This window comes from Diplotaxodon limnothrissa, linkage group LG4, assembly GCF_057381915.1.
Source record: "Diplotaxodon limnothrissa isolate DT_005_m linkage group LG4, D_limnothrissa_male_GT1.1, whole genome shotgun sequence".
NCBI lineage: Eukaryota > Metazoa > Chordata > Actinopteri > Cichliformes > Cichlidae > Diplotaxodon > Diplotaxodon limnothrissa.
The window spans coordinates 4,028,382-4,047,280 of record NC_140599.1 but is presented as its reverse complement, the minus strand read 5'-3'; the positions used below and the strand labels follow the sequence as shown (position 1 = coordinate 4,047,280).

Here is an 18,899-nt window from a genome sequence, read left to right as displayed (position 1 = left end):
GGACATCTCCCATCTCTGGTACCGGCTAAACCTCACACGTCCTCATCTCTGATCTTTTCCTACCTTTCCCTTGAATGATGCCGCTTCCTGTGCTTTGGTAACACTGACTTGAAAGACTCTGGATTTACAGAGTGGAAACAGGACCGGTTCTCACTCCTGACCGCATGACAAACAATTGCATGGGAGTAGCCTGCGAGGCCCGGCTTTAGATCACGACCAGTCCGCACCTCCTCTCTTCTCCTTTCCTCCTCTCTGCACCGCCGTATAGCCGCCTGTAATGTGCGTTACGGCATTACGCACGGAGCAGGAGCGAGCGCTATCTTGATTTGCCTTATATCTGGAATAGAATTTCATCTCGGGAAGGATGAGCAGCAAAGAGCTGACGGTGGGCCAGTCCAGTCAGTTTGTGGGGCCTTACCGGCTGGAGAAGACCCTCGGGAAGGGACAGACAGGTAGGCACCCTGCAGAGTAACGCAAAAAACAGGGCGTCTGCAAGGTGCGCCGGGGTGTAACACCCCACTGCAAAGCTACTTTAACATTTCTGTAATATCGAAGCTCATGGTTTAATCCGTATTTATTCTGTACACTAAGTCTTCTCATCTCCTGTAGTTTTATCCCTCCACGGCCTTCTTAAAGGGCCTCCCAAAGGCTAAACATTTTTGAGGAGGTTTCTGAGAATGGAGATAACTCTAAATCAGTTTTTTGAAGCTGAGTTGGAAGAATAAAGCTTTTTGAATTAATCATGACGTCCCTTCCTTCCTGTTATTCACACCGCATCATGATCTGCGATATTCAGATGCTCTCTTCTCCTCCCTCTGTCTTGCTTCTCAGGACTTGTGAAGTTGGGTGTCCACTGTATAACAGGGCAGAAGGTGGCCATAAAGATCGTCAACAGAGAGAAGCTCTCTGAATCGGTTCTAATGAAGGTACAGCACTCCAAATTCACCTCATCTACTTATCCAGCTGTCTTTCTAGCTGTGCCGTGCACTGTGGCTGTCATTATGGTGGCTGCCAAGCTCAAATCATGTTAAGCTTGCACTCTGCAGAAATAGCAGCAGAAAATGAGTCTTTATTTTTGTCAAGAAAAGCCCGGCAGTGTGTTGGAACTTGGAGCTGCCGAGTGTGTGTGGGCACTGCTTCTGTATACCGAACAATAGGGATGATTTCATTCTGCTAATTAAGCCCTCTGATGAAAGCAACTGCAGCAGAAATACACTGGACTGAACTGAAATCTAAATAGCTTGTTCATGTTGGCGTTTTTAATGTGGTTGATTGCTTGGAGCTTTACAGGGTATGTCTTTTTTAGAACTGGCAGGTTGCACAAGGCACACTTTAGGCGCTAGACGTGCAGCACGGTGCTAGCATATGTTTTAAGATGTGCAAAAATGTCAGCATCCTAAAAACACCGGATAGCTCAAGATTTCATGGTGAGGCAGATATATATCACACATCTGGTATGTTTGGCTTAAACATCACGAACCTGCTCCTGTCCCATTTCCATGTGTGTGTTTATTTTATCAGAACAATACAAAATAATGTTTTCTTTCTATAGTCTGATAACTGTGTTGGGAAAAAAGCAGCATTCACCAATAGCACGTGACAAATGCCCTGAATCACTCAAGCTTAAAAAGGCACAAAATTCAAGGGATGAACCAGTGCTGTGTCCACACATAACGGACAACTTAGCAAAGAGTTAGTGCTAGTGCTGCAAAAACACATAATTTGTACCAATTTCTTTAGCTGAATATGCAAAATGAAATGTCAAAGAACAGTTTGACAGACAAAAATAAATAAATTTTTGCACCAACAAAGTGATTCCAAAACATGGCAAATCTTGTCATGTGTGGTGTGTCTTTAAAAACAAGTGGTGGACAAAAGAAATGACAGGCCTAAAAACTATCTGCAGTCAATGACCTGAAGAAGGAGAACCATCTCAGAAACGCAAAAGAAGTCTAGGTGGCTCTCTTTGAAACTTGAACAATATCTGAAAGTTGACCTCACTTGTATTGAAGCAGAGTGGAATCATGCTGACAGACAACAAAAGGCAGCCAGTTTCCAAAGAAGATTTTTTTGATGTCCTTCAAGAAGCCTTGAGGACTATTCCTGAAGACTAGTTTAAGAAATGACAAGAAAATGGCCTCAGAGAGTTCAGACTATGGTGAAGAATAAATGTGGTCATACTAAATGCTGACTTATATTTAGTATGACCAATATTTTTTTTACGTCATATACTGTATTGCTGTACATTTTTGAATGTTTCAATAAATTGCTGCTCATATTTCCCAATTTCCTACCAAAATATAAAGATATCACTGTGTGGCTACAGACTTTTTCATATATGTTTAGTTTTATGCTGTCTTAAAATATATTTCTTGCGTCACAGTCCTGTTGTATTCAATTAAACCAAGCAGTTTTTCATAGATGTGTTTTACATAGACAACAAGTAGTCCTTAAATGGCCTCACAAAGGTCTTTGTTTAAACTTTTAGGGCATTTCAGACTATATTTTTCAGCTGTAAAGTTTATTTAAAAGACAGTAGACATGACATGAATTTACTGTCCAGCAATCAATCTTCCAGTGTGGAAGGAAAATCAATGCTGCGCCTAGTTCTCTGCCACGTGTTCTGCTCTATAATAGGTCATGCTGTGGACAGCTACTAGAGCTGAATGAATGAATAAATATTTAAAAGGAACACTTAAAATTACATTTCTTTTAAAAAATAGGCATCCATATTTTCATGTATTGTAATAAAACATAAGCAATAAGCATAAAAAGTTTAGCAATAGCTAATATGAGGGCTGTCTGCCCCTGTCTAAGGAAGTACAAGTACTGAATTTAGTCAGATAAATCTTGAGAATGGCCTTTAGACAGAAAAACTAGCTTTTTTCTTTGGTTTCATCATATTTGACTGATCAAAGATTAATAAAAAAAAGTGTGACTATATAAGTTTTACAGAAAACTGCTCCTGGAATCAACTGACACGGCCTGGTCTCAAGGCAAAATGTGAAACAGTCACCGAAAAGAAATATTTTGGTTCATTTAAACACAGGTAATGTGCTACAATAGGAAGTAGATTTTATGCCTTAAGCTGTGCTCTTTGGACTCTTCAAAAGGGATACGTCACCTTGACAGAGCTTTGAAAAAGTGGCAGCCATATTTGAATCCAAACCGTGTTTTAGTTCATAAACCTAGAAAGTTATTTTGGTTTTCAGATGCTAACCAAACATCATTAACATCAATTATTAATTCTGTGTGGAATTTGAACTATGGTCTCTGAGAGACAAAATGACTCAACCATAGTAGCCCTGCTAGCTAAGAAGCTGCTTGCTAAAAAAGGCTAAAATGTTAGCAGCAAAATTACGTAATTATGTATTTCTTTGGAGGTTTGTTAGCTATGAGTTGTAAATGTTATTCATCCATAAAGCAGGAGTAAAAAAACAAAAAACAAAACACAGGCTCTAAAAGGGGATGCACTAATAATTTGTCAGAATAGCTCTATAAGCTAATACGGGCCTTCGTGAACGATATCTGCGTATTGTCAAAGTAAGATGATATTTACTGCAGCGGTACACGTTTATGTACGGTGACACATCAATTTTGCACTAGTTAAAATGTTCAGAGATGGTGTGGTGAAGAGCTAAAATACTTTTAAAAGGTTTGGTTATTTTTCTATAATTAAAAGTTAAAAGACAAACAAACAAAACAAAAGAGAAGCGGCTGTGCCAAACTGTTATTTTTAACTTGGATAGTGGCCCAGAAATTCACAGTCACACTCTGTACATGCCAAGTCTTTATCTTCATGAAAGTTTAGATAAGACACAGGCTTTAAACTAGCATTTTGATTAGTAACTAGCATAATGGAGCTAGCTTACTACGGCTTTGACCTGCTTACTAGCTTGCGCAAAGTAAATAATGGTATTAGAACAGGGCACATTTGATTCATGATTTCTTAACAATTTCAATTTCAGAACTTTTTGTTCTAAATTATAATTTGTGTATTGCATCTCTACTTTGTTACTATTTCTGATTATTCTGCACTAAATGTAGCACACTATTGAAAAGAAGTTGAAAAACAAGTCTGCCTATTCTGAATTTTTACCCAACTTTTTTTATATGCTTGTGTCCTCCCTCTTGCTGTCTTATATCATATTTCCCTTCCTCTTCTGTCTGACATTTCCATTTCTATCATTTCTAACTTGCTCTTTTCTCTCTCCCTCTCTCTTAACCTTTCTCTACACCTCTCCCTCCCTCCGTCTGTGCAGGTGGAGAGAGAAATAGCTATTCTTAAACTAATAGAGCACCCTCATGTTCTGAAGCTGCATGATGTCTATGAAAATAACAAATACCTGTGAGTACATCTCTGTGTCTTTCTCCTTTCTGCTGACATAAAATAATCTGCTTCTGGATCTCTGCTAGAGCAGAAACAACACTGAATTAAAAAGGGAAGAATGTTCTGTAAGACAAAAGCGAGATAAATAAGCACATGGCATAGAAGATATACTGCAGAGATAAACCTTTTGTTTTTTATGTTACTTATTTCTTGTCTGTGACCCAGGTACCTTGTGTTGGAGCATGTATCTGGCGGAGAGTTATTTGATTACCTGGTGAAGAAGGGTAGGCTCACCCCCAAAGAGGCCAGGAAGTTCTTCAGACAAATCATCTCTGCCCTGGACTTCTGCCATAGTCACTCCATATGGTCAGTGAGAAGCTACAGGAAACCTTTCTCATTTGTCGTTTGCCTGTTGATGACTTTTCTTTAATGGCTTTAAGAACTAAATCATTCTCAGTTTTTCTGATCCTTTACTTAGTTAAAGTAGCAGTATGACAATTTAAAGATCTACAAGTAAAAGCAGTGCTTACAAACTCCTACTCAAGGAACAGTATGAATATTATCAGATAAACTGCAAGCAAAAATACTGATTCTGCAGATATTTGCCGCCTGGGCCTTACAGGTTGTTATGAATAATAATTAGACCTGGGTTTGTTTTATCTATTTCATATTCAAGCAGCTGGTTTAGCCCACTGGCTCCCAAGATGGAATAAATGAGAGATAATTCATTATTCATTTAGCCACATTCTAGCTTCTCATCGTCTTTTTATAATAGAATTTGGCGAATTAAAATAAATATTATTGAATATTCGTATTTAAATTTATTTCACTTATTTTTATTTAACAAAGAAAAAAGGTAGAGGATTAAAACTCTTTTAGATGAGTGTCCTAGCCAAGAAAGCACAAATGAGACTATGTTAGAAGTTTAAAGGGACCCTTTAAACAGTGGTAGGTGCTCATATTAGCCATTAAACCTTCAAAAACTCAGGTCAGCTAATGTATCTATAGTGCCTATGACTCAAAACACTAATAGTTTCAGATCATTTTTTCTACTCTTGTGTCTTCATGATTTCAGTAAGAGGGAAAGATGCCTAATATGGTCATATCGGGCACCGCCCACTTCCTATTTTGTTGTTTGAGGGGCAGAAAAATTGTCTTAAAGAGAGGCTAGCTTTAAGGAAAGGATTATTTTAAATCATCAGTTGTGGAAAGCTACTCTAGTAGAGTTCTTCAATAAAAATGAGGATTTGGAAAAGAGCATAATCAGTCCACTTGAATGAGGAATTGTCTCTGGTGGAATTATTACCAAATGCAGATTGAGCCCCAAGGTTTTCCAAACCTATACGCTAGCTGTATGTGATTTTTTTTAGGCCCATCATATACTTCTAATGAAGAATTTTTGTTTGTTAATAAATTGCTGATTGTGGCTGTTAGATAACAGCGATTTTTCAAATTCCTCATTTCATATTTAGTGGTGACTCAAACAAAATTGCACTGTGGATACAAATTTTGGTGACTGTTAGTAATGTGTGGGTAACGTACACTGAACGTGACACATATGCAACTTGATTGGCTTACATGTTTCACTGCTGATTGGCTCTTTGGAGGCATAGTCATGACAATCACCATCTGTGTTTGAATTCTAACACAGGTTGATTTTTTTAGCATTATCTGAGTGCCATGTCACCTGCTTATATAATTGGTCTGATTGAAACCAGTTCCCTATTAGAACCACATGGAGGCTTTCTCTTCCAGAAGCCTAACCTTTAATAAACACTGTGCTATGAATGGTCACGTCAAACTAGTCAACCAAATATACAAATAAGTACCTTTCTTCTTTCTACTTACGGCTTGGAAAAAATACTTCAGTGCTTTCATTGAGTGTTTGTATGTTCAGTCACAGAGACCTTAAGCCAGAGAATCTTCTCCTGGATGAGAAGAACAACATCAGGATAGCAGACTTTGGCATGGCCTCGCTACAAGTTGGGGATAGTCTGCTGGAAACCAGCTGTGGGTGAGTATGGGCAAAGACCACAAAGAAGATTTTGTGGTTCAGTTGTCTTATCAGTTTTATTGTAATGAATAAAACAGATAGCATGTGTGCAGTATCTTAGTATTTTAATGAATTTAAGCAACCCATAAAACATCCATTGTGCTTTTTACATAATCAATGGCAGCATTCACCAAGAGCTCAAACGCTCAGCCCATTGGGAGGAGTGTGGATTTAAATGATAAAATTAGCAACAGATTGTAGGTTTTACCTGGATTCACCTTTTCAGTCCGTGGATTAAAAAGCAGGTGTTCTCAGTTTTTGTACTCTCAGATCACAACACAATCAACATCCATGAAAGCGTTTTTGATATCTTGGTGAATAAAATAATTCTTTCCTTTCAGATCTCCCCACTATGCTTGCCCAGAGGTCATAAGGGTGAGTTACCTACTTTAAATGAATGATGTCTTTTGTGTGTGTTTGCATGTGTAACATTAACCCACTGCGGTGTTTCAGGGTGAGAAGTACGATGGTCGTAGGGCGGACGTTTGGAGTTGTGGAGTCATTCTGTTTGCTCTCCTCGTGGTAAGAAGATTCTCTCAGCTTCTGGGGTTTTTATATCTCTTTCTTATAGTGTGTACTCTTTTCTTTTTTGTATGATTGTACGACTTATGTCTATTTAGAACATTTACTCTTTGAGCTCTCAGTTATTAGCTGTAACCACGTAACCCAAAACTGAACCTTGTGGTTGAGAGATGAACAAAAAGTGCTTCTTTGACGAAAAGAAAGAAAGAAAGCTGGGGACCATATGCTGTAAGGTTATTAAAGAGGTCCAGGTGGAATCTGCCCTGAGGCCATATACTGCAGGTCTTCCCCCTGCTCTCCCTCCCAGCTTTTCCACAGTCCTTTCACAATAAATGCTAAACAATGGATAATATTTGATGTGGGTTAATAACAGTGATCTGATTTCCAAGATCTTGGCTGAGGTCTGCCATGTGCTTTTACCCCTGAGGTCACCCTGGGTGATTTGTCCTAACTTTATATCTTGGAGAAAGGCCAAATGGATCATTCTGGAAAAAATCTGAATAGTTTTTGAAATGTGTTAGAGTTATTTATTTATTATTTTTCTTTGTTTCCTGATTGCCAAGACAAGAGAGAACTACTTAACACGAAGATTGCCCTGGGATGGATTTAGAGTTAGGGTTGGACTGGGTTCGTTACAGATGATGACTTAGAGCTTATCAGTTCGACACGGCAATCGAGGGTCCACTTGGGTCTGAGTGATGTCAATTGTCACATCATAAATGCAAGGTGCCATGCACATGTCTAAGTGCTTTCCAGTTTTTTGGGACTTGTCTGCAAGACACTATACCACATTGCACAAACTAATCCTCCTTAAGGTGGACTTGAAGCAGCCTTGGTTATCAGTGGTGTCCACAGCTTCACATGTTCATGTCCTTAGTCCTCAGGATATCGTAAGGTGTAACGTGTGGAGCTGGTACTTACTCTGAATGTCACCAGCTATTATTAGATGAGATACATCTCAATTTGGATAGAAGAGTTGGACCAAAAAAGCAATTCTGATATCTGTACATAAAGACTTTAAATGGTTAGGGTTGACTGGGAAAACAATTTTGACACAAAGTTGCCAGCTGCAGACTGGTGAGCAGTTCTTCTTTTTGATTAAACCACCAGTACTTCTTAATCTCATCCTTTCCCTCTCCATCATCTGCCGTCACTTTCCAGGGTGCCTTGCCTTTTGATCATGACAACCTGCGGCAGCTTCTAGAGAAAGTGAAAAGTGGAGTATTCCACATGCCACACTTTATACCTCCTGACTGCCAAGCTTTGCTCAAAGGAATGATAGAAGTCAACTCTGACAAGAGACTAACGGTAAGAAGGGAACATGTCACTATTACCAACATTAGCTGATGGTGATTTACCTAGATTTTCTGAGCCCATGTTTTAGTTTTCGTTGATTATATAATAATAATGCAGCAACGCACAAGATATGTAACTACAGTGACATTGAAGAGGTTATCCAACATCACGTTGGAAGCAAAGATGAAGAGCTCTCTCTGAATTCTTTTCGTTTTCCTGTTAAAATCTGTCGGAAGGAGAATAAAGGAGCTTCAACCCACAAGATTAGGCATGACTATACAAATCAAAAAGTGTACTCTAATTTGATTCATTTTGTCTACAACGAACACAACTAAACATTTTGTAATTATGGCTGACTTTAAGCTAACTTGTCAGGCTATGGATTGTTCCAGATAAAGACATTGTTGGACTTGCTCATCTGACCGACATTCATTAGCATATCTGCAAGCTAGCTTCCTACTAACAGTATTAACTGGGCTTTACTTCCTTAAGAATACCGCCTGCACAGATAGCAGGTTGGTCCTGCTTGTCGCAGTAGGAGGTCCTAGCCAGTGTTACCAGCTAAGAGTCAAAGCCATAAATTATTACCCATTCTGTGAGTTGTTTGCCTCATGACATTGAAATAAATTATATTTATTGAAATATGAACACATAGGCAGCATGGTGGTGTGGTGATTAGCATTGTTGCCTCACAGCAAAAGGTTCATGATTTGATTCCACCATCTGGCCGGGGCGTTTCTGTGTGGAGATTGCATGTTCTCGCTGTGTTTGTGTGGGTTCTCTACGGGTAATTTGGCTTCCACCCACAGTCCAAAGACATGCAGTTAGTGGGGTGAAGTTAATCGGTAATGCTAAATTGCCCATCAGTGCGATTGGTTGTCTGTCTCTATTTGTTAGCCCTCTGACAGACTAACACCATGTCCAAGGTGTACCTTGCCTCTCGGCCCATGGTAGCTAGCATAGGCTCCAGCGCAACTTAGCAAGGATAAGTGGAATGGATGGTTGGAAATATGTCTGCGAAGGTTCTCAGTCATCCAAGTCATCGTAGTCTAAGGAGCTTGGAAAGAAAAGCTTCTGGAGTTCTTGGAGTTGCTTGAAGCCGTTTCACCTCTTCACCCTCTTGGGGCGGGGGACACTCCCACAGGGCTTAAATCTGGGACTCTCCACCATTTGACCTTAGAACTGAAGAAGCTTCTCAGATGAGAGGTGAAACGTCTTCAAGCAACTCAAAGAGGTCCAGACGCTTTTCTTTGCAAGCTCCTTCATTGGTTGGAAATATGAACACGTGCAGTAGCCTAATAATTGGTAAAAATCAGTGTAATCTCAAAATGTACTTATCTATCAAAATGTACTTGGTAACTATCTTACCACTAAACTACAATTCTTTTTCTCCTACATGAGTTATGGAACAGTATTGTGTGTGTTACCAGTCTGTTCACGTTTCCCATTTTTAAAATTTCGAAAAATAAAGGTGGAGATGCTGTTTCACTGAACTGTGGAATGTAGTGTTAACTGAACTAGCTAAGTACCTGCAATTTGTATGATTTGTCAGTAACATTTCAGCCAGATAAACTGTAGCACCATTAAAATGAAAGGCCTGTTTTTGTCTTCCTCTATTTAAAATCAACATCATGCTGTTTCGAAAACTAATTTTAATGTTAGATCTGCTTCCATAATCCTTGTAAATTGCATCAAATGTAAAAGCCTTTCAGGTGTCGTAAAAGTAGCAAAGGAGGGTGGGGATTATCGGATTTTTTACAGCACGTGGCCTGGACATTTAAAAGGGTGGATGAGGGGAAAAGAAAAGACCCGGCCTCTGGGTTTGCTTCAAGATGTGACAGACATTAAACCTGACACGAGACCTTACAGAGGGAGGATGAAGGAGAGAAACGAGGAGGGTAGAAGGAGTGAGCAGAGGCATGGCCGTAAGGTTTTGCTAAAAGACAGAAGTAGAGTCAGCAATGACAGAACTACCACTATTTGTTGTTTCTATTCTTAGACGCAAGTTTGTAGTTTTTAAATGAATCCAGGAACTCAAAACCTTTTCTAACTATAGGTCAGATTCTTGAAAAAGAAAAGACTGGTAGGGTGAGTAAGTGAACGAATAAAGAAATGAGTGAATGCTCTGGGCAGCTAGATGAAGTTCCATTGAACTCAGGTTATAAAATGAAGCTGAGATAAAGCAATCGTGTGGAAATTAATTCATGCTTAACAGGCAGGTAGATGGGGACAACTGTGACAATGTGTGTCACAGAGGGCTGTAAAATAAGGACAGAGAGGAGGAAAAGTCTGGTTAGTTAGTCTACTACAGCAGATTTAATCAAAGCTGTGAGTTTGTCTGATGAGCTGTTGATTAATGGAGCCTGAAACCAGGTCAGACTGTCTCTCCCTCACTCTCTCTGTCTCTATCCGCTTCCTCGTTGCCTCCATGGAAACCACCCACTGCACAAGGAGACAGATTCCACACCAGTTTAGTAGTAGTTAAGATCAAATAAAGCAACACATCTTTAGTGTTTCATCACATTTAATTTATAACAGGAGGCGGTTGGAAAGGCTCCTGTCTGCAGTCCTTTGTAAGCAAGTTCACCAATGCAAATCCCTAGCTGTGTGCAGATTCTTGCAAGTTTCCTCTCTGCAGATGTATAAATGCAGTGCTTACACAGTAGGCCCACTTTCTCCTTTTATACACTTGCAGAACTGCAGCTGCTTTATTATTCTAGCCCCAAGAGATGCTGCACAGGACCGATGGGATGGCTTCTACTTATATGCAGTCCTAATGCAGAGAATCTAATGTACGAGGGCATGTAGGACTGCTGCAGGGAAACTTTTTACCATGTTGTGAAAACTAGAATCTGTGGCCCTTTACTGGCTAAATGCTCCACCAGTTAGCTCATATAACTATAATGACCTTGCTGACATGTTGATATAATGAAGATAAAAATAGTTAGCATGTTTACCATCATGTTAGCCTGTCAAATCTGCAAATCTTAGCTAGCTAGAAAGAGTAGCTAACGCCTAATAAATAGAGCTGTGAAAAACAGAGTACATTAGCAGCGTGTGGAACCACCTTTGGTAGCAATAACCTCAAGTCAACTTCATCAATCACTCATCATCATCACTGTGGAGGAATTTTCTGTCCGCTCTCCCTTACAATGTCGCTTCAGTGCAGTGAGGTTTGTGAGCAGTCATTTATGCATCTCAGTGAGGTTGTGGTCTGGACTATGGCTTTGTGGTTTATTCAGATATACCTTTGCAAACCAATGCTGTAGTGGCATGTTCTTTTTAAACAGTCCTGAGATGTAGCTCGTGGGTCCTTCTGGGCATTGCATGGTTTGACCTGGGTTTTATGTCCACTCCTGTAGAGATTGAAATATTTCCACTAATAAGATGGGCTTCACATTGTTTCATTACCTTCCCTGTAAGAAAAATGGCTTCTTTTAGATCACCGTTGTAACATGTCTTTAAAAAGTTAGGATGGGGCAACAAAAGGCGATAAAAGTAAGTGGTACTAAAAGAAACAGCTGGAGGAACATTTTGCAACTAATAAGGTTAACCGGCAACAGGTCAGTAATACAACTGCGTGTAAAAAGAACATCTTAGAAAGACTCAGAAGAAAACATGGGTAGGGGTTCACGAATCTGCAACAAACAGACACGATTCTGTCCTGTAAATCGCTGCATGGGCTCAGGAACAATTCCAGAAATCACTGTCTGTGAACACACGACGCCACACCCAAATGCAGGTTAATGCTACTGTCTTCTCTGGGCAAAGCTCATGTAAAATGGACTGAGGCAAAGTGGAAAACTTTTCTGTGGTCGGATTAACTGAAATTTGAAAGTCCTTTTGAAAAACATGGACCTGCATCTCCTGGACTAAAAAGGTGAGGGACCAAAGATGAGAGTTTCTGAACTGAGGGGGCATCAGTACACGTTTTAGAGCAACATATGCTTCCATCCAGACAATGTCTTTTTTTCACCAATGGAAAACATCGTGTAATTAAAAAATTAGGCTGCTGAGTGTTGAACAGCTCGAATGCAATAGCAAACAAGAAGCAGTGGTTTCTATTTTGTGAAAAAACTGTGAGTTTGTGAGATTTGCAAATCATTCTGTTCTGTTTTTATGTACATTTGATACAACTTCACAACTATTTTTGGACTTGTAGTTGTAAAATATGGGTTTGAGTCAGAAGTCTGGGTTCATTTTGAGATGTTTTTTGTTTTTTTTAATGAAGCAAATGGTCCGATATAACACGAAACTGGTCAAATGAGACAAATGACACACAGACGCTAAACATACTGCTTCTTAAAATAGCGCACGTATTTCAGCTGTGCTAACATAATTAGAATAATGGTATTTCTATTAACAATCATCATTTTAGCATGATAAGCTCACATCAGGTAACACAATATGACATTAGAACATGGGTGGAGTTACTGAAAATGTAAATCTACTAAAATTTTTATTCAAAATTATAGGTAATTTACGATTAATCACTCAATCATTATCATAAACGTGATCATCTTATGTTATATCAAACATAAACAGATGTGCTTTCCTTAAAAACGCTGACATTTTTCCCAGAACCCAGAGTTGAGATGTGATTATACATGTAAATAAGTCACAATAATTCTCTTTAATATGCTTTAATGTGCTTTAATATTGGCTTGTGTTTTTTCAATACAGCTTGAAGCAATACAGAAACACCCCTGGTACCTGTAAGTATATTTAACTTTTTATTTTGTTCTTTTGTCCGTCTGGCTTTTTTTTTGCATTTTACATTTTCCCCTCTCTATTCAATGCACCTCCACCCCTGCTGACTTTTTATACATACCAGCTTACTATGATCCTTCAAAGGAACTGTTTCAAAGGCAGCGTAAGAAATCTCTGCAGAATTTCCCCTTGTTAAATTTAACAAAGTCAAATAGCATTTTATGGAATCATAAGATGTCTTTCCTAATTCCAATTCTTAAATATAAAGCTTTTAAGTCATGCTGGTACTGAAATACCGTGTCTCATACATAAAGTACACCATCAGTGAGCGTTAACTACAAGTAGGTGAGTGAATCCTGTGATCTATTTTGGGATTTCTCTCTTCAGTCCTGCAGTCTTGGAGACCAAGAGTAGCTCCCGGCCTGGATTTTGGAAAGCAAAATTAAGCTTTTCAGTTATTCTCACATTTTTATTTTCTGTCAGGGTGTAAGTGAAACAATACTACCTCTACTATCTCTTTCAATAGTCATGCTTAAACCAGATCTATTTATACTTAAACATGAAAGCCTGTGGCTGATGTGGCGGTGTTCACTGCACCACATGCTAAACTTTCTTCAGAGAAAGCATTTTTAATTACACAGCCTAAATAGACTGACTTTTTGTTTTTGTGCCAGGGGCGGTCGGAACGAGCCCTGTCCAGAGCAGCCTCCCCCTCGCCGAGTGTGTATGAAGAGGATACTGTCCTTAACTGAGCTTGACCCTGATGTCCTGGAAAGCATGTACTCCCTAGGGTGCTTCAGAGATCGGGTTAAACTCACACAGGACCTTACAAGTGAGGAGTGAGTAAATACAACACAGAAATGTCCACTTTTACATCCGAGATATTGCCGAATCTGTGCCAACCACGGTTCAACTCACAAATCAGATTTACGTCCACATGCCTGTTTCTCCGTTATTCCTCCTGATTCCTGAGTTTACAACATCACAGCCGCTGGCATCTCAGCTCTTACACAGGCGCTAAGTGCAGTTTTTAAATGTAAGTGTGCTTGTATACATACTGAGCAAGTAAAAACAGAAAACACGACTCTGTGTTGCTGATTTAATTTCTCTTTTTCTCATTATCTCTTTGTCTCATTGTGGCCAGCCAGTTACTTACATCATGAACTGCCTGACATGGCAGGAACAAGAGCAACAATGCAAACAATGCCTCTCGCATTTTCCTCTCTGTCCGTCCTCTCCGTCTGCAGAATTAACGTGGATGTTCACCCACCACACGAGGCTCCAAAATAAAATTGTATTTAGTCTCTTCATGGCAGTAATAAAAACAATACATACATAAAAGAGTCATTAAAAAAGTTATTAAAAAACTTTGTTCTTTGTGAAGTGAACTCAGCCTGAGGAAAGGAGCTGGATACTACTGTATAAAACCAATCACCCTCTGAATCAACTGAGATGTTTTTGGATGAGAACTTATATATATAATGTATATTTAATAAATGTAACACATGTCAGATTTGACCTTATGACTTAAACAAGGCCATCAGACTGCTGAACACGTCATAGACACCTCAGCTTCACTACTGGAACTTCAACATTATGCACTCCACACTGTATATAAATGCCACTTGTTCTGCACATATTCAACTCTGTATATTTTATATATTTTATTATTATTATTATTATTATTATTATTATTATTTTTTTTTTTTTTTTTTTTTTTTTTTACTATTTAATTTGTAAAAATGTGTATACACACACACACACACACACACACACACACACACGTAGGAAAATATTTAGTATACACATCCAGAAATGCATACACTATTATATATTGTACATATATTTATTAGTTTCAGGTTGGCCATTCTTGTATTTTGCTCGTTTGTGTTGTTGTGTTTGCACATCTCTGTTGCTTGTGGGGCTCGCACACAAGAATTTCACTCGCATGTGCTGTGCCAGTGTGCCTGCACATGTGATGTGACAATAAAAGTGATTTGATTTGATTTGAAGTTAGCCACATGAAATTTTCAGGGATAAAAAGCTCCTTTAAATTCTCTTAAAACCTGCAACAATTGCAACATCATGGGATATATGACAGTTTAATGTCTGTGATATAGAGTAACAGAAACAAGAATTGGTAGCCTGGACAGTTAATCTATTTCCTGAATATTCACTTAAGAAAATTCAAAAAGTACATTTTCAAATGTCCTTCGAAGGTCGCCGCTATGAGTGGAGTGGCTCTGCACATAGTGTGAATCATTTGTTCTTTATTTTAGCCATTTAAGCTCCCTTTCTGTTGCCAACTTTCTTCTGATTGGCTGCCCCTTGGAAGGGTTTGAATAGCAGGTGGGCAGGACGGCTTTGGTTACAGTTGGAGGAGAATTAAAGGTGACGTGATTTGAAAGAGTCCTTAATCTGATCTCTAAACTTTTTTTCTGATTTAGTATATTTCAGTTGCAAGTATTAATAATTTTAGGGGGAAAAGCCACAAAATAACAATAAGAGTAAAAGTGAAAAGGAGCAAAGTGCAATTATTTATATAGAGAAACCATCAGAAAATCCTCTTAGACGCATATATAATTATCCAGCTGTGCAGTCCTTAGCTTTATGAAACATGTCTGCAGTGCAAAATAATTCGTATTCTTATCCTTATTATATCCTGGCTCTTTTACTTGCCACAGCAGGAGGAGCAGTTTTTCATACTACAAGCATGCAGACAGGGTTAGCAACCACTGTAGCAGAGGCGCTAGCAGCTAGCTGATCCGTGTGGCAGCAACATGACTTCCAAAACTGCTAATGTTTGTAATAACTTGTTAATTTGTTGCCTCACCTTCAAATAATTCACAAAGGCAGGTTTAGAGTTGACACTGAACTTTGTTGACATGAACAATGAATACTTACTTTCCCCAATCAGGAAGTGACCCAAAGCAAGCAAAAAAAGTTAGCTAGTAGTGTGTCTACTTTATTTAGACATTATGCATCAAAATGTACTTACTGTATGACCAAGTTACTCTAATACATGGTTTTTTTTTTCACATATAGATATTAGATTTAGCAAAAGATGACCACTTTCTCTCAGTTATATAGTTTGCTACCTAGCCAGCTAGCTAGACATAGATACAGGTAGGTTAAAAAAGTCATTTCCTTTTAATGACCACTAGCACACAATCCTGCAAAAACACTTCAGGTCCTGTAGAACTTTAACTAGCAATCCATGAAAGCAAACAAAGACATCATCGCCTTGCACGTCTTTTTTAACATCTTTGTAAAGTCTTTATGATGACCAAAGACTGACCTTTTGGCTGTTACATTTTTCCCCCCAGCATTTAATTCCTGCTTTACTACGCTTGTTTCTGCAGGGAGAACCAGGAAAAGATGATCTACTACCTCCTGTTGGACAGGAAAGAGCGATACCCCAGCTGTGAGGACGAGGATCTGCCACCAAGGAATGACATAGGTGAGATCGTCCTGACCATAAAAAAATAAGATGTAAAGCTCTAAATGTATATGTTGACCTTCGTTCATGCTACTATTTATTCTTGAAAATGTCCAGAGATGTTTTTAATTATTTCTTGCATTTCCATTTCAATTAATTCACAAATATTTTTGTCTCGCAGACCCACCCAGGAAGCGTGTTGACTCCCCCATGCTGAATCGTTATGGCCGCAGTCGTCCGGAGAGGAAGAGTTTAGAGGTCCTCAGTGTCACAGAACAGGTTTCTCCCACCCCGCCTCGCAGGGCCCTGGACACTAATGCATACAGCCAGAGGTACTAACTGTTTAAAACTACAAGTGAGAACAAAGTGTTCAGCTTTGGAAGAGATTAGAGCTACAAACTGCCAGAATATTTTTTTGATGATTGAGCGCATGTGTTACTTTCTGCTGTCTTTGAAAGGTCTCGTTCAGTCAGTGGGGCCTCCACAGGTCTGTCCTCCAGTCCTCTTAGCAGTCCCAGGGTAAGAACTTCACCCTATATTGTTTCTGTGTGGATCTCGGTGGCTAGGTTTAGGCAATTTTTCTGTTTAGTTGTTTTAAATGTTTTAAACATAGTCCATATAACCAACCTATATCTATTCAGAATACATATGCTGTATTTTATATTATTTGACAACATGATTGTGTAAAAGTATAGGAGTGGCACAGACTGTTACAGTTCATTTGTAATGTGCACCCATGTGACAGAGTCTTTATACAGTTATTGTTTTTGTAAGGACACTAAGCTACAGCTCATCTTCATTACTCTCTCAGATTTGATACAGTGTAACTTGCTAACAGGTGCACAGTTTCTCAGTTTTATTGTATTAGCTACATATGCTAATGTAGCGCTCCGCAGATTTGCTGTTATTGTTTATGAGCACTACAACGAAGAGTTAACTTTTTAAACGATAAACCATTAGCATAAAGCTAGTAGAGCCAGAAAGTTAGCTTAGCTGGACACAAAGACTGTACATAATGAGCTGCTGGAAATATCAACTAGCAGACAAAGTGTGGATTCTTCCACAGCAGGAATGTTTCCATTTCCATATCTTTTGCTAAAAACTGAATTTCTAAAGTAACAGTAGTGTGAGGCTGTGTTTGGATTCAGATGGTTATTTAAAGACACACAAACACATACAAAAACATTATTCTTTGCCCAAAATACATTTAATAAAATGTAACTGCAATATACAAAATCACAGGTCCAATAATTAATCATTTAGGAATTTATCAACGGAATGTTTATTTAATGTATAATTTCATGGAAAACTTACATTTTGGTAGTTATTAGTATTATTAATATATCATTAAATATCATTCTCACGTGCTTTTCTGCAAGGTAGTGTGTTGTAGCGTGGTACCAGTAAAACACAAATAGTGTGTCTGTGTGTGTGTGTTGTCAGTTGCTTTAGTACATGCATCATCAGTTCACGTCTTGACAAAAACAAATTTCCTGTATTGTGACTTTTTCATATATATCACAAGCTGTCATCGCTTCTCATGCCTCGCCATCATATCGTTACATCCTGAGTCATATGCATTGCCATGTCATGCTGCCTCATGCAAAGATCTCTGTTCTCATGCTGACATGGGTAAAAAGTGTCTGACAGATACACATTTATGATAGAAGTAGAAGTAATTAATTCCATCGTTCGTTGTTGCATCTCGATGAGGTTCGCTGATAAATCATATCCATGAATCATATTTCATGACCATTTCTTCCTCTCACATCTGTCTGTACCTGTTTCCATCTCTCTCTGTCTACCAATCAGAGTCCGGTCTTCACTTTCAGCCAATCAGAAGTCACCTCCACCTCCGCTTCCTCCTCCAAAGACCCCAAACCAGGAAGTGCCACCACCCCTCGACCTACCCGCCCGGCGCCTGACCCAAAAACCCAGACCTTGCCCTCAAAAGGCCCCGCAGAACGGCCCCAGCTTCACACCATGAAGTCCCTCCCACTCCAGACACCACGCTCCCCTTCCCCTTCGCCCTCCCCTATACTCTCCCCCATTCCACGCTTCTTCAACTTCCCGTCACCATCTGTCTTCAAGTCCAAGAACGTCCACTCGTCCTCTAACTCCTCTGCCACCCCTCCCCCTGTGTCGCAGGTCACACCGCAAGGCTCGCCGCTGCCCACCCCGCTGGGCACGCCTGTGCACCAACTCCAACACCCTTCCTCCACCACCCCTCCCTCCTCTTCCTCCTCGTCTTCTTCCTCCAGAGCGGACGGAGCTGCCTCGCTGTCGCTGACCCCGCCCTCCAGCCCGGGGGGCAGTGGTGGGATGGCTGCCTCGGGCTCTGCTCACTGGAGATCCAGGCTCAACTCATTCAAGAACAACCTTCTGGGCTCTCCGCGCTTCCACAGGCGCAAACTACAAGGTGAATAAGGAGTTTAAGACACACAATTAAAGAAAATAGTCTTTTAGCCAAGAGCAAATGAATCTTATGAAGAGATGAATCCAAGATAGAATCTATTGTTACTAAGAAAGTAGCACGTGTTCCAGCCTGA

At 39.5% G+C, this 18,899-nt stretch overlaps 1 protein-coding gene across 2 annotated transcripts in view; it reads left to right on the top strand.

The window, feature by feature from the left end:
- The first annotated feature begins 364 nt into the window (after positions 1 to 364).
- LOC146633059 (serine/threonine-protein kinase BRSK1-like) overlaps positions 365 to 18,899 on the top strand; it is a 34,362-nt gene continuing 15,827 nt past the window's right edge. For both annotated transcript variants that reach the window (XM_085351969.1, XM_085351970.1), the window contains exons 1-14: positions 365 to 452; positions 832 to 926; positions 4,263 to 4,348; positions 4,556 to 4,696; positions 6,228 to 6,344; positions 6,725 to 6,758; positions 6,837 to 6,905; positions 8,067 to 8,213; positions 12,885 to 12,916; positions 13,586 to 13,750; positions 16,274 to 16,371; positions 16,532 to 16,682; positions 16,809 to 16,869; positions 18,163 to 18,769. In XM_085351969.1, the coding sequence (XP_085208095.1) occupies positions 365 to 452; positions 832 to 926; positions 4,263 to 4,348; positions 4,556 to 4,696; positions 6,228 to 6,344; positions 6,725 to 6,758; positions 6,837 to 6,905; positions 8,067 to 8,213; positions 12,885 to 12,916; positions 13,586 to 13,750; positions 16,274 to 16,371; positions 16,532 to 16,682; positions 16,809 to 16,869; positions 18,163 to 18,769 (1,891 nt within the window). The remainder of the gene's footprint in view (positions 453 to 831; positions 927 to 4,262; positions 4,349 to 4,555; positions 4,697 to 6,227; positions 6,345 to 6,724; positions 6,759 to 6,836; positions 6,906 to 8,066; positions 8,214 to 12,884; positions 12,917 to 13,585; positions 13,751 to 16,273; positions 16,372 to 16,531; positions 16,683 to 16,808; positions 16,870 to 18,162; positions 18,770 to 18,899) is intronic.